Source organism: Pithys albifrons, chromosome 15, assembly GCF_047495875.1.
Source record: "Pithys albifrons albifrons isolate INPA30051 chromosome 15, PitAlb_v1, whole genome shotgun sequence".
NCBI classification, from domain to species: Eukaryota; Metazoa; Chordata; class Aves; order Passeriformes; family Thamnophilidae; genus Pithys; species Pithys albifrons.
The window spans coordinates 12433709-12454684 of NC_092472.1; the positions used below are offsets into that span (position 1 = coordinate 12433709).

A 20976-nucleotide genomic window follows, 5' to 3' on the forward strand; every position below is an offset into this window, starting at 1 on the left:
CTCCAGAACTGGAGAGCTGGTTTTAAACATTCTCTGGATGAATGAGGCCTGGGGCCTGTTCACTCACTTCAAATGTAAGGAACGTGTTATCAAATGTATCTCGATGCTTTTAGGGGCACAAAGGATGTTTCTGGGCTTACAGGTTACCTGTTTGAGAGATTAATTAAAAAAAACAAACATATTTACTATTTTAATATAAATAGTATGGAAAAATTGCTTCCTTTTTTCCAAGTGAGGCTTTTCTGTGACCTCTTGTAGAGGCAGCCTGAGCTCCTTACAGACATTGCTGGTAATGGTAATTGAGTGCTCTGCAGCTTTTCTTTTTCTGTTTTGCCTTAATTAAATAAATTGAAGCTTTCTAATGAATCTCATCTGGCTTACTTCAGTCTTCTGTGTGATGGTGGGGTTTTTTGGTACATTTTTCACCTACACCTGCTTGGTACTGATATTCTTGAGTTTCCCTTGTAGCACTCATTCCAAAAGATAAAAAAATCTTCTTCTCATTGAGTTACAAATCCTGTTGCAAATAACTGTGCACTGTTACAAACCTGTAAGCAAACCGTGTCTAGCTGCAGAACTTACCAGCTTTGGCTCCAGTGGTTTGGGTTGGATTTTAATCTGACCAAAAGCCATTTTTGCTGGACTGAATCCAGCTGTAATGTAATCCTGAGTTTCTCACCTGTGTTCTTGAAGACAAATAGAAAAGTAAAACCTTCCCAAAGACAACTTAAATGTGCTGTGTGGTGTCCTCGGGGTAACTCGTGCACTAAAGCTGTTTTCTTTCCCACTCTGTTAGAGGTATCTCATTAAGTGAGAGACATACGAGTGTCATTATTAAGTTTTCATGTGTTTCTCAGTTTTGATGCTAATCTTCATGTGTGTGGATTTTTTTCCTTTGCAGCACCAACGTGGTTATGAATTATTCAGAAATAGAGTCTAAGGTTCGAGAAGCAACCAATGATGATCCATGGGGACCTTCGGGGCAACTCATGGGAGAGATTGCCAAGTAAGTGATAATTTGACTCAGTGATGAAGAAAAGAAAGGTGCATTTTATATAAGAATGTGAAATTTGCTGCTAAATCAACTCTGCTGTATGCAGACTGATTATGCTGAGAAGTTGCTGTAAATAAGTCTTATTTTTTTAATGCCTAATCTTAGAATGTGTTGGAAACTGTCAAACAAAAAATTAAGCCCAAGTATTTTTTAAGTTCTTGATTTTCATTTATGCGGCTTCAAAATTCTCTCAATTTGTCTGACTTTTTTGGAGTATTTGTTTTCAAAGTGCTTTCTTCTGACTCTTCCAGAGCAAAAACATGTCAAATTCTTCCCTGAGCTTTTTTGTCTGTTAAAATTAGCTTGACTGGTTGCAGTGGTTATTGGGGTATTCATATTCAAAATTATTTTCACTACAAATCAGTGAAGGTTATTTTACTGCCTCAGGTTTTTAGAATTACACTTTCTTTTGTAGTCCTGGAATGTAAATAAGTAAACCGGGGACGGCTTTTCCCGGGTGTGCCTGGGCTGGGATCGCGCTGCCATCTGCTGCCAGCACCGAGTCCAGCACCGAACCACGGAGAGCAACACTTACTCCTCTTGTTTCGTTCCTCAGGGCTACGTTTATGTATGAACAGTTCCCAGAACTCATGAACATGCTCTGGACTCGAATGCTGAAGGACAATAAAAAGAACTGGAGGAGGGTTTATAAGGTGTGTATGTTGGGCTGCCAAGGGCACTGCTGGGCGCTCGTACCTTTTCTGATGTCCCGTCTTGTTTAGATGCTCCCACAGCACTTTCTCCACAAGTAACCTGTAATTTGTTTCCTAAGTATGTTTTATAATTCTGTTAGTAAAGTCAAAGGTGTCTTTCAAATGCTGTATATGAAAAAAACCACAAAATCTCTGCTTTTAGAAACGTGTTTAAGATGCTACTTAATGAACATAATAGAGCAATTACATTTGGGTTGGACTTGATGGTCTCAGAGGTCTTTTCCAACCCAGTCGATTCTGTGATTTTGCTGATATTCAAGTGTTGGAGAGTAGCATTCACAGTTGGAATCTACCCAAAGGACTTTGTTAACAGAGCTTCATGAGAAGGAGATAAGATACTGAGCTATCAGGAAAACATTTTTGAAGGAATTCAAGACTACCTGAAATAAAATGCAAACTAATCTTAATTTTCTGACAATTTGTAATTCTTTAAAAATGGCAGTTTAACTTTGAGTGGACCAAATTTTCTTGCAAGTCTTATATAAACACTTTTCCAAAACACAATTAGAACATAAAAAACCTGAGTCATTTGCATTTTTCTTGTCTTTGACGAATTAACGTGGTACAGAAACTTTTTGCTTGAGATTGTATCATGATGCACATAAAGTGGTGTTCAGTGTACCCTGAATTATGCAAATATAACCTCATTTTTTAGAGTTGATGTAATAGAGTAGCTTATATTCTGTTTTTCTTGATGCCAGGATTGTGGCAAGACACAATTAATTCTAAAACATGGTTTGTGCTTTTCACAGGTGCTTGATGTTTTGTAGTCATAGTAATTATTTTCCCTGAAGTGCAATAGAAATTAATATTTAATGCTATCACACATAGCTACTTAATGTTATAAATTCTTGGAATTGCTTATCAGGTTTGGATTGGATGAAATATAATGATAGTTTTAGCTGATAAAGGCAATACTTCAGAGAAGGTACAATTTTTCTTTTTCTAGACAGAAATCCTCAACATAAAGATTGGAAATTAAGGTATTATTTAAACTTAATTTCTTTTGTCACTTGTCCTGAAATGCGGTTTTGTATATCCATTGAATCCTGCAGAATGATTCTAAAATTCCTGTAGGAGTTACTTTTCAGTAAAAAACATTGGAAAACTGAACAAAAGAGGCAAAAGAAAATGCTTTGTTTTGCAGAGTTAACTTTTTCTTTTAAATTGCCACTGCTTTCTCTTAAAATAAGCAGTAGCTGATAAAGGTAACAACTTGTGATTTAGTAGGAATGAGTTAGAGTTTTACAAATAGAGTTTTGATAGTCTAAAGAGCAAAGGTTCATGTGAGGAAAACATGTTTTTTTCTGTGTAAACTGTATAATAAGCATTTATTTAAAAAGGGAAAGTCTTATTACTTACTAATTTGGGGAGGGGAGTAGATTTGGTTTTCTATTGCCTATTAAAAAAAAAAAGATAGAGCTTTTGTTCATGCAATCATAAGGTGCTTTGTATTTTTATAGTCTTTGCTGCTCCTAGCTTACCTCATAAGGAATGGATCAGAGCGTGTTGTTACAAGTGCCAGAGAACACATTTATGATTTGCGATCCCTGGAAAATTACCACTTTGTAGGTGAGCAATAGAAAAATCTTATAAGCAAATTAAAACAGTAGTTGGAGTTGTCAGTCACCTGCACCAGCTTAGAAGCTTCCCCAGTCTAATTAAAATGTGACTGTTGCCAGTTGTGTGAAGAGTGCAGAATCCAAGACGTGGGGCCCTAGAGTATTAATTAGTGAAGACAAGAACTTGCAGAAAAGACTGGCTAATAACAACAGAACCAACACAACATGAGTGTTCGGGTTTATATTAAAATATGCACTAGAGACTGGTCCCCTGTGGTGTCCGTAAAGGAATAGCTTTAATCATATGGGAAGAAAAGGTTAGAGCTCCAAAACACACACATCTGTTTGAAGCTGGGGTTTTTTTCCTCCCACCAAATAATATTTACAGTGCAAAGGCAGCAAGGCCAGTGTGTGTTTTGAATGTGAAAAAGGCTGAAAAGGAGCACATTTAGCTTATACTACTTCCCAACTGAAAGCAATTTTTCAAAAAAACAGTTTTACAGTGAGACTGAGTTCTTACAATGAAACTTGCAAAAACTGTTCTAAAAAGACTGAGGGGAAAAGGGGGATGTTTTGAAGGGTTAAAATTGCTCAAGTGGAGAATATAAGTTCTGTCTCAGTCTTTATTAATCTTTCCAGTGTTTCAGCAGCAGTTAGATGTTTCTAAGTATGCTGTTCAGTGAAAACTCATTTATCTAAGGATGAAAATTGGTGTTAAGGTCCCCTTTAAACAGATGCAGTGGACCTCAGTAGCTGTGAAATCTTTGATTGCTCTGTTCACAATCCAAATTTTCTTACCATTTTGATGTTCTGTATTGCTGCCTCTTACTCATCTTTTCCTTTTTGCCCCCATCTTCCATCCATCATCTCTGTCCTGCGTTACCTGTACAGATGAGAATGGCAAAGACCAAGGGATAAACATCCGCCAGAAGGTAAAAGAAATGGTTGAATTTGCTCAAGATGATGATCGGCTTCGGGAAGAGAGGAAGAAAGCAAAGAAGAACAAAGACAAATACATTGGGGTTTCCTCGGAGAGTGTTGGAGGGTTCAGATACAGTGAGTACTGGACTACCTCCCAATTCCCACTTTTAACTTGGCTTAGATCCCCTGAATAAGTAAAGCAATTTCTAATATACTCCTTTTGATTCTTTATATTTCTTTAGCTGTCAGTGTGGCTGTTATAAAGGAAATCTTGCATATTTTCCCCTATACAAATGTAAATGAATTACTTAAAGACTTGTTAGTCTTTTTTGACAATAACTACGTAGAAATGTATACAAATAACATTAATGCATCAGCTTGACCCAAACTTATCTGTCTTGTTTTTATCCATAGGCAGAACCTCCTTGTGCAATGAATGCTACTGTAGCAGAAGTAGATAAAGAAATGCCCTTGTAAGTTAGGGTTTCTTAGTCAGTGTTTTAATTAGGAAAAAAAAAGTGATGATGCTTTGTGGGACAAGACTTGCTTTGCCTTCTCCTGCCAGCCTCCTTTAGAACCACTGGTTAATTTGGGTTAGGGCTTTTTCAGTAGTGATCCTGTTTGGGGTGCTCAGTGTAGGTAGGCAGATGCCATTAGACATTTTTGTTTTCCAAGTAACACCTGGAAAATATCTGTGTGTTTTCTGCATGGGTTTTGGAGTCTGTCAGATCTCACTTTAGGTACCAAGTACTTTGCTTTCTCCTTGCTTCCCAGTCCTTGCCATGGTGTGTAACAGGGATCTGAGCTTGATCTGGCTCTTACATCTGATGGATCCCAGTGTGCCATCCATGATCCAGCTGTCAGTCTGTGTTTTCTTTGGCTAAGTAAATCCTTGGCTGCTTTTATTGAAGGATGAGTACCAAAGTCCCAGTGCCACAAGGCTATGGGTTGCAAGAATTGGTGAGTTCTTTGAGCAGGGTTTGGAGTAAGAGCTGAGCAGTAACTGCAGGACTTAAAATTTCACCTGCCCCTCTCTGGTGCTGTCTGTGTGGGGTGTTTTTAACTCTTCCTCACTGTGAGCCTTAAACTTAGGTTTGCTCCCTACTGTTTTTGACAGGTTATTTCTCTGTTCTCCCTTTTTGTCATGTGCAAAGTAGTTGAAAATATTTATCTATGTAGCAGGATGTATCTTGTTTTATTGTATTCCTTTAGGCTTTTGCTGCCTGCTTGGAATTCTGGTGATCCTCTCTTTAGGAAACACTTATGAGTCACTGTATTTGTACATTGAGTGCGTGTCCCTCTGTTCTGTCACTGAGCTTGTCTTTTGACTTGCTCTGTACAGAGTTGTGATCTGCCCTTGTATGCTGGGTAGAAGCCTTTCTCCATATGTTCCTTAGTTGTCACTCAGGGCTTTTTAATTTAAAGGACTCATTTCTTTGTCTTTCATTTTTATGGCATCTTTCATTATTCCCTCATTTGTTGAGTAAAGTGAAAAATGAAAAAAACCCACAAAGAATCTTTTCAGCAACACAAACCAAATCTTTTCCTAGGTGAGATTTCTAGTCAGAAAGATTGTAGTTATTTAAATACAAAAAGCTTGTATATTTAGATTTTTTTTAGTTCATTTTGTCCTGAAGACACTGAGATCTTGGTTGGTTTCTTTTTTAATTTTAGAATTTGTATTGCACAAGGAAACTCCTCTAAAGGAATCTGCATTAAAGTGCTTGAGAGCCTGACATAAACTGAATAAGGCCATTTTATTCTCCTGCAACATTTAACAGCAGTTCATTTCTTAGCAGTGTCTCCTTTTCCAGTGATAAATATCTCACCGAGTATCTCATGGATTTGTAACAGGTTCTCTACTGAAAAAGTTTTATGGATCTGATCAAATAGCATTGGAGACTTGCACTTATGTCTGTAGTAAGAAAATAACATGCTCTATGATATGCAATTATCAGGCAGGATCCTTGTAGTGCTGGAATCCATGATTTTATTTTTATTAAAAAAGGCTTAATTGAATAAATTTTGAGCATTACCTGAACTGCAATATAATTTCTGTGTATCTTGAAGTAAAAAAATTTGAAAAATGTGAAACGCTAATGAAAAATGTACAAAAATTGGCCTGTTTCATGTATTTGATGGCTTGAAATATAAAATGTCTAAAAATGCTGTCTAGAAATTGAGCTGTTTTGTTTGCTTTGTAACCTGTATTTTGGGCAGGAGGTTTGATAAAAGATCACAGTACAAGTTAGTGTGCTGTGCTTCGGATGATTAAGTCTTTGTTAAATTTTGGGGGTTTCTTTTGAATTAAACTCAAGTTGGCTTGTGTGTGTATAAATAACCCAGACTTAAGTGTTTTTAAACTTTTTTGATGTCATTGTACAGCAAATGTGTTTATTTCAAGTACAACTGACAGCTGTTTGTAATCTGAGATACCAGTATGGAGGTCTTGAATACTTGATTAGAGAAACGTTTTTGATTTCTTGATGATAGTGTTCAGTAGAGATGTTCAGGGCACTCAGTGGCTGTTGAAAAGGTGAATGGCTTTACTGACTCTTTTCATATCTTTAAAAGGTTTCTTTAGTTGCTAAGTTTGGAAAAGAAAACGAAGTTATCATGCATTTGTACACGTCTTGTGATATTTTGGTACTGTGCTTTTCTGTTTTCCTGAATGTCAGTGTTTAAAAAAAACAGTGATTTGCCTCTGAGCACACAGCTTGGCCAGGAGTGGAATATCCTGCATTAAGTGACTGTTTCAGAACTGGCGTGTCCCCTTTCTGATCAGCTGCTTATACAGCCAGGGTTGATTGTGCCTCTTGTGCTTCTCCAGCAGAGTCCAATAGGATCCTGATGTGCTGTGCATTAGGATTGTGTTGTTGTCATAAGCAAAAGTATTTGAATCTGCATTCCTGCCACTTAATGATTGGCATTCCATGCTGTGCCTTGCTGTAATAGTGTTGATTCAGCACTGTGGGAGCTTCCAGTTTGCTTTGAGAACTTGTAAAGCTTTATGTATTGTGGAGCAGGGGCTTGAGAGGGATTCCAGGCAGACCACAGGCATTGTTTCTTCTGTTGTCTTTACTATTTCATACCTTTGTCTTACACAGGTGAAAGATACGATCCTGAGCCCAAGTCCAAATGGGATGAAGAATGGGATAAAAAGCCGGCGTTTCCATTCAGTGATAAGTTGGGTGAACTAAGTGACAAAATTGGCAGCACGATCGATGATACCATCAGCAAGTTCCGAAGGAAAGATAGGGAAGACTCTCCGGAAAGGTGCAGGTACTAACTGGAGCTATTTTAACACAAATTTATCTGTGAAATCACTATTACAGAGCTGTGGGACATTGCTGAGTGTTTGTTACAATACTCTTCCATTCTGCTTGTCCATATGGAAACATGTTTGGGTTCAGTACCTGCTTCCTGCAGGTCTTCCTGGCCTTAGGGAATAGTGTAGCTCTGGCAGGAGTTAACTGCTCTTGGCTGCCTTCCATTACTGCCCCAGCTTAGGGAGCTGCTGGCACAGCAGGGAATTTGGCTGAAGTTTCCTAAGCTTTTCCTTGTCTCAGCAATTCAATGGTTTGTGCCAGTGTCCCGAAGGCTGCCACTTAATGTTGCACTTACTCTGATTGCTGAAGTGCCAAGGAAGAGGAAAATGAAAATTGCTTAGACCTGCCTTGACAAAGTGCTGCTTCCCTGAGCTCATCCCAGGAACAATAACCTGTAGGTGACTTCTTTAACAAAAAAAAAGTCAATTTCAGTTGAACCTTTTCAAGAAAATTCTTGTATTTTACATCTGGTTATTAAATTTTTTCAGCAAGGAAGAAAACCTACCCTGCTTTGCCTTCAGAAAGAACTTTATGTACATCACACTTCAACAGGTGCATTGAATTTAATTATCTGGAGATCAAGTTCGTACTTAACAGAATCTGAAATTGCTGTAGAGAAAGTGCCAAGTATATTGAAATAATTCCCTTTTGGGAAACAACTGAAAATTCAAATTTACACTGAGATTTAATTAGTGTTTTTTACAGGAGTGTCTTTGGATACAGTCACACACACACATATATGGATATATGTAAATATGAATATAAAAATACACATACACAAGTGTATATATTGCAAAACTAAAACAGTTTTGCACAGAAACAAGAAATAATGATAATGGTGGCATTTCTGGGAAAAAGCTGATATGGTCTTCTTGCTGGAGCATTAATAAATCATAAAACTGGTATTCTTTGCACACATCAGGGTTCCCTCTTAGAACTTACTATCAATGGACTACAAAGAGAAGGGATCAGAAGGAAAGTAAACAATTCCAAGTGTAACAATGGTATATTGCTGTGTGCTTTTCTTGCCTTTCAAAGGCAACTTGTCCCATGATGTCTGCAAAGCTCACTTTTTTTAATCTTACTTCCTTTGCTTTATTTCTGAATGGCTCCTGGTCTCTTACCCTGGATAAAGTCTTGTACTTTTCCGTGGTTTAGGCGGACCTTTCTGAAGTCCAGTCTTTGTCAAAGCAGCTTATTTTGATGACTTCTCCACTGTACATCTCTACCCCAGGTGGCACTGATCTTTTTCCTCTGGCTAATACTACATTTTTCATTTTTGTTTTGCTCCTGTAACCTTTGTTCCTTCTGTTTCATTTTTCTTCTATGTTTTCGTATATGTCTGTTGGAGTATTTGTCTTGAAATTTATAAAAGCAGTAAACTGAGGACTGAAAATAAAAGGAAGGTTTTGGGGAACATACATGGGCAAAGCCAGTTTGGTGATTGCGGGTTATCCTGTCCTAAGAAGGAATCCAGGTTGCAGCAATATGGTTGCTTCGGCTCCCATCCTGGAATTTCACCTCTTGGCATGGTGATTGGATACCATGGAAGGTATTAAAGTGTTCAAATGAAGGGGCTTCTTTCCACAGAAGCTATCAAAGGATCTGAGAAGATTGAACTCATGGTTATAAAATATCTGTATTTATACTCAAAGGTACTGTAAATAAAACCTGTAGTGGGTGCTCTGTTAGCAAAATACTGTATTTAAATATTGAAACTGAAGGAAACATGAATTTAAATTATCATGTAACTTAAGCTCAAAATAACAAAATTACTTTGTCAATGCCTCATGAAATCCATGCATTTCTGTGTTTTCACTTCAGCAATTTTTTTCGTAAAAAAAAAGCTTCCAAAAATTCACTGCTCTACACAGCGAGCTCTGCAGTAGGTAGGTCTGCTTAAATACTTGAAGTCTCAGTAAATTGTTTTTGTTGCCTTACAGTATGTTCAAAACAAAAAAAAACACAGAAAACTTAGGGCAAAGAAAAAGATTACATGTCCATACTTTGATTTCTGGAAGCTGTAACCATGTACTTTCTGTGCAGAAGTATTTATAATTATTTGGTACACTGCTAGGTAGAATTTTTATTTGTAAGTTAATTCTGTAATTCTCATATGAAGCACCGCAGTTCTACTGAGCACAGTAAACACACTTAAAGTGAACACTAATCTGTAATTATTTTCTTTTTGGTTTTATGTTAATGTGACCATTAAAATAAAACAAAAAGTGGATCTCCTGAGAGGGTTTGGAAGCGCAGTACAAGTTGTCATAGAAAATTGTGTTTTGTAATATTTATTCTCATTTCTTGGATATATGTTTGATTTCTTTTCTCAGAGGTTTTTAGTGCTTTATTTTGCTGCAGATCACCAAAGACTGACTTTTTCATCCTTGCATTAGTGAGATTGATCTGTAGCAGTTCTGTATTGATCGTGCCATAGATCAGACTTGGGTTGTCAGTCATTTCTTCAACCCACAGAGGAGGGTATGTGGACTTGGACTCTGTAGTAAGAACAGAAACATATTGCAGCAAGTTTTAAGAGACTGAGCCTTACTTTATGTTGTCCTAGTCTTGGAGGCTTTAAACACATCCAAGAGGCAGCATCATCCACGTTCCTCAGAGGCTTTTAGGATGGATGTACCATGTAGACCATCTAATGTGCAGATCTGTCTTCTCTGGGGGCTTGTGTTAAAATCCTGATGTCACAAATGGAGATGTGGTTAGTGGTCCCCTCTGATGTGTTTGTGCTCACAGGTGGGCACCTGCACAGCTCCAGAACTGGGACAGTACGGCTGCAGTCGCATGTCAGGGTTGAAGTGCCTTGGAAAATGAGGTTAAGGTGGTGCCATTTAAGCTTTCTGGTTTCTGCAAGGCTGGCTCAAGCCAATCCCAGGAGTTGCTGATTGGCCAGCAGCTGTGATACTTATCTTTTTAAAAGTAAAAAATTAAAAAAGTAAAAGTAAAAAATTGAAAAAGGGAGGGAGGATTTACATTCAGTGATGTTACTGATTTGAGCTGTCTCCAGTGGTGAGTAGGTAATATGCATAGAGGAAACAACACATGCAATGTGTTCCAAAAAAGCCCATCACTGTTAGCAGAGAACAAAGGCTCCCCTCCAGAGTATATTGCAGTTACTGTCATGTTCCCACTGACAAAGGGACAGCCTTTCTTAAATCTTGCAGTTTTAGTATTCTCATGCATTATTAAAATATAAAACCCTTCCACTTTCAACTCTGTTGCTAAGGGAATTACTATTTTGAAATACGTTTCATTGTATTTAAGTTTCCTCTACAGCAATTCTCCCTGTTATGTGCAATTCTTGATTGTAAAAGGCAACATGACTGTTGGTAGGGGCCAGTTGGTTTGTTTGTAAAAGACTTAAAATATAAAAGTAGAAAATGTAAGAGATTAAACAAATAGTACACAGTGACATCTGAAAAGCTTTTGCTTAAAAGGGTGACATTTTTCTTCTTTTACATTATAAGAATAACTGTGTGTGCTCTGATAGAAAATTAATAGTATCATTTGCATTGCATAATTCTGTAAACATTCTTTTTCCATAAATATTTTAAAGAATATAAAAGACTGTTTCTCTGGAAATGAGCTGAAATACAAATGCAGTTGTTGAAACCTGAAAGATATTACCTGTATTTTGTTCATGGCTTTCTGTCTCTTTGTGTAAGTACTGAGCAGAGCTGCCAACTTAACTTTTTGTTGCTGAAGTGTTACATAATGTGTGGGGGAGTTCCTGTCAGAAGGTAATTCGATGTACTGGATTTGAACACTGATTTCCTATCATCCTGTGCTGTGGACTTGCAGTTCATGTTTAACAAAATAATCTGCTTTTCTTCATCACATCTGTACAACAGGTGCAATGCTGTGTGATGTGATGGGTTATGTAAGGGGGAGACATTTCCTTTCTCAAATGTAGGAAAAAACCATATTTTTATTATGAACTGTTGCTACAAGAACCTGCAGTAACCAAAACTCCTGTGGCTTGAGCCAAATGTCCACTCAAGCTGCTGAGAAGTCCATCACAAATGCTGTGCTATCACTTTTGTTTTTCTAGTGACAGTGATGAGGAAAAGTCAAGAAGAGGTAAATCTCCCAAAGCTGAATTTAAAGATGAAGAGGAGACTGTGACAACAAAACACATTCATATTGCACAAGCTACAGAAATTACAACCATCAGACAGAAACGCTCAGCAAATCCTTCAAAAACCATTGACTTGGGAGCAGCAGCACATTATACAGGAGATAAAGCCAGTCCAGAACAGAATGCTGCTGCTCATCCTGCACAGCCTACAACAAAGGTGAGACTGCAGGAGGGCACAATAAAACACAAATTTGGAAACTGCCTTCTTCTGACCTCTGAGAGAATTTCTACTTTAGGGTAGAATTTTTATTATGCAGTCTTCAAGGTAATTATTTTATCAAAAATGTTTAGTTGTCATTTTCAAAGTCTGTGGAACAGTTTTAATTATAGTCTGTGTGATTTATTTTGAGGTGTAGAATATTTTAAATATGGTCATTACTATGTTTTACTCTTCAGAAAAGCAAAGAGAAAATCTTGGCCTGAAGTGTGAAGGATTCTCTGAACCTGCACACTTATTAAAAAGTTACCAAATTCTTCAGTTATAATAAAAAAATCCAAACCTGACTCATGAGTTTTTCAGTATTTGAGTTTACATTTAGCTGCATTCCAGTGACTGTTGGCTTCAAAAACAAATCTGTCATCTCTTGAAAAGAAAATATAAAAGCCCCTTCAAAAATCTAGAAAACTTCTCAATGTCATTTGATTGATGATATGAGATGAGATTGTTGTGTAATTTCTTCTTCAGGCTGCTGTACCCTCTGGCATCAAGGCATCAAACGACCTGGTTGACCTGTTGTTTGATGGGGCCAGCCAGCCAGCTTCCACAGGTGGGTGTGTGTGGGTTTTCCTTCAGTAATGCATTTGGAAGCAGTTCTGAGGATAAGCTTGTTTGCGGCTATATAGATGCAGTAGAAGATAAATTGAGAAATGAATACCCCAAACCAGTTTAGAACTGCCTATAACCTTTTGTAACAAGGTACAGTGTGTGCTATTGCATGGGGCTAATAAATGTTAGCAGCACAAAGATTAACTGCCAGATCAGTCTGTCAGAAACTGTGCATGTAATGCAGTTATTTATAATTAACTCTAAAAGCAAGTGCAATCCACTCACATTCAAGCCTTTCTCATAGTGCAGTGCAAAGCGTGGGCAGCTGGAGATGGATGATCTCCATGGAAGCTTTCAACTAAAGTATATGGCAAACTTGTTTCTTTCTTTTCTCTTGGCACTTAGTTGATACAAATCCTAACACCAAAAAGAAATTACTACCTAAAATTACTCATTTTAAAACAGATCCCTTCATTCTCTAAATGTGCAAGTGCATTGACCTTCATATGGACCTTTAAGCTCCCAAAATGCAGATGGTTTTTTTTTTTGGAATGTGTTAAAATTCAGTGCATTGCATACAGAATTGGTAGGGGAGTTCAGAGGGCTGGTGATTTGCTTTTCAAAGTGTAATACTTTAAAGACTTGCTGTTGTGCTTATCATTGCTTAGTATTGATGGGTTTGGTTGTGGCACGAATTAGAAAAAGCACTTTTGGTCTACTAGCACAGTTGGGAGAGAGTTAACTGTGGGCAGAATCTCTTTGTTTTAACATCACTTTGATTAGCAGATAAGAGATGAGTATAGGTAGGAACCTTTCACAGAACTTCTCTCCTTTACAAATGAGCAACATCTCATGATACACAGGATCATGTTGACCTTGTTTGTGGAAGTCTATGTGTGTATCCCAGACTGAGCTGAGTGTCTGCTGTCCACGCTTTAAAGACAAGGCAGCATCAGAGAGGCTGTACCAAAACATGACAGTCCAGAGTGGCTGGAGGCCACATGTGTGGCTGCACTCAGGCATGTGTGAGGACTGCTCTTACTCACTTCTAGCTGGAGTTATGCCACTTCTGGGGATATTGTAGAGGGAACCCCTGATTTATATTGTAATATATGAGCAAAGTCAGTACTGTGACCACTGACACACCTTCCTTTCAGAAACACCCTACCAAAATGCTACATCTGTAAGTATTTAATACACTATAGAATGTATCAAAATTCTACCAGAGGGGAGAAATTGTCATGGTAATTTAATATCAGACATCTGTCTTCCCCTCTTCTTTCTTAGTTTGAATAGAACTTTATCCACTTTTGTTTTTGGGGAAGTAGACAAAGTTTTCTTGTGTGTTCTGAAATGCATTAGTTCCTAATGATTAAGAAATTAAATCCATTTCATGTGCCTTGGTTTTTTTGCACAAATGCTTAAATGTAAGGAACTACTTATTTTGTGCTATTTCCTGTTTTATTTACTTTGCATACAAAAGTTTTCATTGTACATTGGAGGTACCACAGTCCTGTGAAATTTTAAGATCCTGGGGCAGAACCACTACCCCCAATCAATACAGAAACTATCCAGTTCTTAAGGCGAAAGGGATTGGAACCTTTTTTATTTTTACATATATATATATATGTGTATGTTTTTACTTTTATAAAAATAAAATCATATTGAAAATAGATGTTTTCATGTCAAAGTGAACCTGCCCATATTTCAAACAGAACTGTGGCAGTGCCATATTACAGTGCATTTAAATCTTTCATTCTTGGCTCTTTGCTGTATTAAAGCTCTTTCTTTCTTTTTTACTTTTTTTTTCTTCTTTTTCCAAAGCAGCATTTAGAAATGGTGCTGAGAAGAGTCATATTACCAGCTGGTCCTGCTAAATAACCTCTGCTGACCTGAGCAGGCAGATGGAAGGGGCTCATTTGTAGTGACAGATCTCGCATGGGAATCTTTGAGGCCAGCTCATGTTGAGAAGATTAGCACTGTCCTTCACGTGCAGGTCACTTGTTATGACCACTGTTCCTTGCAGCACAGGGTGTGGGAACATTCCTAGTGTCAGGCAAGACAGAGGGAAAGGGTCAAACACAGCCTTTGATCTGTCCTGTGAAGGAACTGGCAGGGAAGTGATGGAATACAGGGAACTCAGGATTTGCTTATCTGTGTATTTTCAGGTGCAGAGATCTGGGAAAGGTTGGTTGGATTCAGTGTTACATGTTACTGAAGAACACAGCTTGTATGTGAGGGGGTTGGTTTGTTGCCATAAAGGAGTAGACATAGGATCTGTGGCTAGACCTGCTGGAAGTAACTTTTTGGTGTTACTGGAGCTGAGGTTCTTTACCTTGTGATACTTTCCTTGAGAGAGTTACTGCATCCAGTTTAATCTCTGTCTTCTCTCTGAAACTTGATTTCATTTGAAAACAGGCAAGAGAGGTGGAAGAAAAGTTCACTTGATGGAAAATGTTAAGGGGTTATTTTGAGTTTGAACCTAATTCTGTTTTTCAAATTAAATTAATCCCTAGACAATTTGACAGGCAGCCCAAGGATAATGGGTATAGCATGAGAGCATTGATTTCTTTTTTTTTTTTTGAACATGTGGTCAGGAGTGTCATCTGTGTTGCTCGTTGGGCTTATAAACTCTCAAACCATTAACCTGTTCTGAACTCTGGAAGCACATATGTGATGAAAAAGAATTATTGGAAAATGGTCATTGCAGTAGACAGAGTAAACAGAATCAGAACAGGTTTTTTAGCTTCATGTTTTACCAGCCCTTTTTAATTCTAAGGTTTCAATCAGAATAAAACTTGTATGTAAGTGTAGATGCTTATTAGATCACTTCAGAATTTGTTGAAGAAATTTCTTAATTTCGTGTGAAATCTTCTCTCTTGAAAAGGTATTAAAAGGGTTGCAGTCATGCTCTATTTGTGTAAATTCAGAGACACCATCCTTGCATTCCCTTCTCATGTTTTATATCCAATACTATGTGCTCAACAAGAAGACATTTCCCCTTGGAAGAACAGTCGCTTTCCTGGCAATGTCTACAGTGAAATAACATTAAAAAGAAATACAAGTACATATGTATTAGGAAGTGAATGGTTCCTTTTATTACTGCTGGCCGTTTATTAAAAAGGAGATGGTTCTAGTTTAATTAACCCAGTTGAGAGTAGCAGATGGGGCAGAATGTCTTGCAGCGATAAGACAATTCTGAAATGGCACCAGATGTTGGAAGCTGTCCCTGGTGGTGTTTGAGTGCAGCACAGATGTTCGAGTCCCACCTGGCTGGTTCCTAAGCACTGCAGGCTAAGCAGCTGTGATGTAACCTATATAATGTAGGCATAACACTAAAAGCAAAATAATTGAACTGCTGCAGCTTCTTCTAAGGGTGGGACTGCTTGGAGGTGAAATCTTTGAGGACAAACAAATAAGGTCAACTTCTTGGCTTCCTCAGGTCAGTGGAATCCCTGCTTAGAAGCCAGTACCAACAATAACTGGGTGATTGTTGGGGGTTTTGTTAACTTTTTTTCAGTTTATTTTTAAAAAGCAGCTTTACAATATGGTTCTTAAATCTTCTGGTTTTATACCTTGGCTGTATCTTTCAGTGAAAAATTGTTGCTATGCAGTATTCAGAAGTTAATAATTTATACGCTGTATACAAATGTCTAGTTGGAAAACTTAATGTTCTTCTTGTAGAAAGGGAGCAAACTTATAAAAAAATGAACACAAATGTAAGCTGTCCTTGAAATCCCAATTCGAGAACATTGCAGAATCATTCATGCTTTAAGTAACACAAAAACTAAATATAAAATGACATGTAATTTTTCATAGGAAGCGTAATAAATTGACTTTTATACAATAGGAATCTTTGGCTTTATATATTATCCTTTCAAAGTTTTAATTTTACAAACTGCCAAACTAGTGGTATCAGTCCCTAGTTAAAAACTTGTTAATCTTTTTAATATCTCTACATTTATTTTTAGAAGTGGCAAAAACTTACATATTTTAGTTCTTCCCTAGGAAAACAAAACTGCAAGATCTCCAAGGCAGTTGGAAATAATCCAGTTTATTGTTGCTCAGGCTTGTATAAATACAGTATAGGGATGAACAGGAAAACAGAGCCAGCTTAGGGAGGAGAATCAATAAATCCATCGTGTCAAGTACAGAACAGCTTTTCTTCCTAAATCCCACATGCAGTTGTTGCAATGGATCGTTGCACAATCCTGTGACAGCTTTTGGCTTCCTTCTGTTTCTAGGTGGATCAACTGACCCATTTGGAGGATTTGCTGATTTTAATTCACCTGCTGCTTCAGCAAGTTTCCCATCATCGCAAGGTAGGATTAATTTATGGATTGAAATGCTGTTTAAGGGTAGAAAGAGGGGGAGAGATGCCATGTGGCATTATTGAAAGTCACTTGCCTTTGCCTGGTAAACTGTGTGTGTAACTGGACCCCAAGTTCTGCAGGAGTGAGGAGGAACCCCCTGCCTGGCACAGCGCGTGTCTCCAGTGTCTGCACAGCTGGCTCAGTGCACATGCAGTCGTTTTGCAGGCAAAGTTAGAAGCTGTTACATCATCATGGCCACCATCTGAAGAAGGGTTCCCTTAAAATTGGACTGGAAAAAAAATAAAATATGCTGGGAAGCTACCTAAAGCAATCAACTTTCCTTTGGGGGAATGTTTTGGGAGCCTGCAGTGCTGTGCAGACAGAACAGGGCTGCAGACAAACATGGAGTGGAGAGAGCTGGCTGGCTTTGTTTTGCCAAGTTAATTTGGGCAGGAGTGCTATTTGTGGTTGAAGGTTCTAAGTCAAGCTGTGTAGGATTAAGTGCAAAATGAGAAACTAATAGCAAATAGTTTGATCAGCAAATCTACCTGTGAGCCAGCTTTTAGTTGGCATGTTTATATCTCTCCCTTTATTTTGCTGTGTTACAAAAGCTCTACTGGGTTTAGATTAGTTAATACACCTTTAATTTGCTTGGTAGGGAAGAACTGCTCTAATTTTTTTACAGGCTTTCTTAGTCAAACCCAAGTTGTTTTGCAAACACAAAGCCGCCTACTATGCAAATAACTCCTGTGTTAATACAGTTTAAATTGATACAATCCTTTATCTGCATTAACGTGATTAATCTATTCCAATCACCATTATGCAAGGGACAAGGAGTCCTGTGAAATGATTAATCATTCTTGAACAGCATAAGCCCCTCTAGAAATCTTTTCCTTCTTGATTAATCATCTTTGAAGTCCTACTGAAGAGGCAAAACCTTCTCCCTTTTACCCCCACTTCCATTATTGGTGCTCCGTGTACAGGTCTGAACGTAGAGGGAGCACACTCAGCATTTACTTATCTATCAAGAATATTTAAAGTAGGTTTTAATTTTTAATATGTAATACTAATTGAAACATTCTAATATAGCCCCTCTTTGTAAGGAAGATCAAAGCAGATGTTCTAGTAAGGCCCTAAGCTAATGAATATTAGCCCACTTCATGCACTGAAGTTGTTGGCAATACTTGGATTTTACGAACAAATTTACTCTCCTACTATTCTTTAAATTGTAATGTGTTGGTAAAATGAAGATGACTGAAGGTTGAAAGGTTTATGTTGATAAATATTTACATGAAGTGTGACAAATTGCTGCAGTTACCAGTGGGACACTGTTGTAGAAAATGGCTGTGGAATCAGCCATTGGATAGAGCAGGAAATGGAAACTGGCACTAGATCATCTACCTCAGCTCTACATGTTTGAGTCTTTGTTCACTCAGCTGAAGAAATTCAAGAGATGAGTTAAACGAGCATTGGCTCTCAAAGTTCATTTCATAGGTCAGCAGGGTTGCTTGTGACTGCTGAAGTACCAAAAGGGTATCAGTGAGAGAATCAAAAAGCTGAGCTGGACAGTGGCCCAAACTCAACACGATTCACTGTGTGGCGTGAGAGCTGTTTAAACAGTGTTGCTTTGTATTCAGTGTCTCACGGAGATGTTCTTTTTAAGCTTTTCTTCCCTCATCACTGCTGTGAAGCAACACTTCTCTTGTTAATACAGAAACATGTGTTTTTAAGGCAGGTAACATCTCCTCCTGTTTGACTCAAAGGTTATGACATGTTCTCAGTTCACTGGTTTGTGTCTCAACATCTGTGATGCTGAAATAGGTGCTCTTGCAGGTGTCTACAAACAGCTCACACTGTTGGATCTGCCTTCACAGTAGGATACAGAGAGAGCTCTGAGTTCTGTGTTTTGATTTAATGCTTGTCTCCAAAACCTAGTATGTTGAAATGAAACGGTGTTTGGGATGAACTAAGAGCTCAGCAAAGCTGCTGCTGAGAGAAATGCTAGAGCCAATATGGAATTTCTGCTTCAAGCCAAGGCATTTAGTTCTGGAATCAAATTTAGAAAACCTAATGTGCTTTACATGAGCACTTCATGGGATGGGAAGTGCTTACTCCTTATTTCAAATAAGCATTCCCTGACAACCTACTTTCAAATTTCTGGGTTTTATTCCCCTCATCATGGTTTCATACAAAGGGCTACCAGCTGAATGCAACCAAATTTGGACATAATTGTCTTTGTTTTATTGTGGTGGAACAAGCAGCTTGTTCCTGACAACTCTCTCTCAGCAAATACCAGAATGGTGAGAAAAAAGTTGATAAATGTTATCAAAGTTCTAGGTGTTGTTTTGACTGTAGCCTCCAGTGTGCCCCTAAGTTATCTTTCAGTTGTACTTCAACTGAAGAGAACCTGTCCCTGCTTGTCTTGCATCCACAGGTGACATGTTATCAAACATCCTTCTACTTTCTGTGTATGGGTGTTTCATATTTCCTTTCCTACCTTGTTAAAATCGTTGGAATATTCATGAGAGGGAATGATGTCCAGATGGAGGTTCTACCTGCAGATGTTAATCTGGACGGACACAGATCAGCTCTCATTTGTTTCAGTTCATGGAATGTGGCATTTGCTCAGTGCCTTTCCCTAAGTCTCCTGCCTTTCTTCTCTCTCTCTTCCTTCCTCCCACACTCTTGCCTTTCCTTCAGGTACAGCAACAACTGGAAATGGAGACTTTGGTGACTGGAGTGCCTTCAACCAAGCTTCTCCTTGTCCCAGTGCTCCATCTGGAGAGCTCTTCAGTAGCCCTGCACAGCAGCCAGCTCCAGAGCTCTTTGGTAGCTCACAACCTGCTTCAGGCCAGCCTCCAGCTGCTTCAGATTCCACAGATCTTTTTGATCTGATGGGTCCCTCTCAGACAACCATAACCGCCTCCCAAAGCATGGATTTCTCCCTGATGAATTCTGTGGGCATCAGTTTACCCATGTCCAGGTTACAACAGGTATGCTGCTATTGGTACTCTATTTGCTAATGACCTACCTGGATTAATCCTTTGCCTTTTTCTTAATCACAGCATTGAAAAATTGTCAGTCTCACTCCTGGCATCCATTAGACCTGGTTATTCAGATGGGATCAGTATGTTTTAAGCAAGTTTTGTCCAAAAATATTTGAATGGGCTACTAAAAAAAGGTCCTTTTGTAGGGCAGTCTCCTTGGAGATGATCTTCATTCCTCTGGAAAGTGTTGCTGCTTTTTTGGAGAAGTCGAGGTTGATACTTTAAAACCATTCTCCACAGAATGTTACATGTTTCCAGCCTGTTTTGTTGGATTTTTTTTATTGTATTCTGTGGGAAAAGTAACACGTTGTTTAGTCCTGTTCCCTACTAGTGAATTGTTTCAAGTGAATACCAACTTCTCTCTTTTAGCCTCTGCAAACCATGAACACGATGATACCGAAGACGAACTCCCTTTATAATGCAAGGACAGAGATGGTCCAGAAAAATGCAAGGAAAACTCTACCCTTAACTTGGTCAGATCCCAGTGTAAATATCAGTTTGGACAATTTAGTACCTGGGATGCAGCCTTCCAAACCCCAGCAGCCATCGCTCAATGACATGATGCAGCAACAGAGTAAGTGGTCATTGCAGTGTTTTGTGTGCCCACTGAGCCCTGTCTGTGTTCAGCAGCCTCTCCCTGAGGTCAAAGCGTTCTGTCCACTGCTGCTTTCCTACCTTTAGTCACACTTGTTCCTTAAACTGCTGCAGTGTTGACACAAGTCGTGTTTTCTGAATGGAGATTGAAGTGCCAGGAGTCTGTATCTGTGCAGGCTTTACTGCAGAGGTAGCACCATTGCTGTATCTTGAATTCAGGCTTCCTAATACTTAGAACTTCTAGAGAATATGCAAAGCAGCATGTATTGGTAAAAAAGATACTTAAAACTTACAGAAGTTTTCTGATCTTCACACAGAAAATAGGGAAACAACTAACATAAAATCACAGAATCGTTAAGGTTGGAAAACCTCCAAGGTCAAGTCCAACCTGTGACCAGTCACCACCTTGTCAACCAGCCCAGAGCAGGGAGTGCCGTGTCCACTTGTTTCTTGAACACCTTCAGGGATGGTGACTCCACCAGCTCCCTGGATAGCTCATTCCAATGCTTGACAGTGCTTTC

General features: G+C 38.5%; 1 protein-coding gene across 2 annotated transcripts in view; it reads left to right on the forward strand.

The window, feature by feature from the left end:
- The window catches only part of CLINT1 (clathrin interactor 1), a 48660-nt gene that overhangs the window by 25809 nt on the left and 1875 nt on the right, over positions 1 to 20976 (forward strand). For both annotated transcript variants that reach the window (XM_071569962.1, XM_071569963.1), the window contains exons 2-11: positions 902 to 1006; positions 1611 to 1707; positions 3231 to 3339; positions 4221 to 4385; positions 7358 to 7532; positions 11649 to 11892; positions 12421 to 12502; positions 16746 to 16823; positions 19515 to 19807; positions 20231 to 20435. In XM_071569962.1, the coding sequence (XP_071426063.1) occupies positions 902 to 1006; positions 1611 to 1707; positions 3231 to 3339; positions 4221 to 4385; positions 7358 to 7532; positions 11649 to 11892; positions 12421 to 12502; positions 16746 to 16823; positions 19515 to 19807; positions 20231 to 20435 (1553 nt within the window). The remainder of the gene's footprint in view (positions 1 to 901; positions 1007 to 1610; positions 1708 to 3230; positions 3340 to 4220; positions 4386 to 7357; positions 7533 to 11648; positions 11893 to 12420; positions 12503 to 16745; positions 16824 to 19514; positions 19808 to 20230; positions 20436 to 20976) is intronic.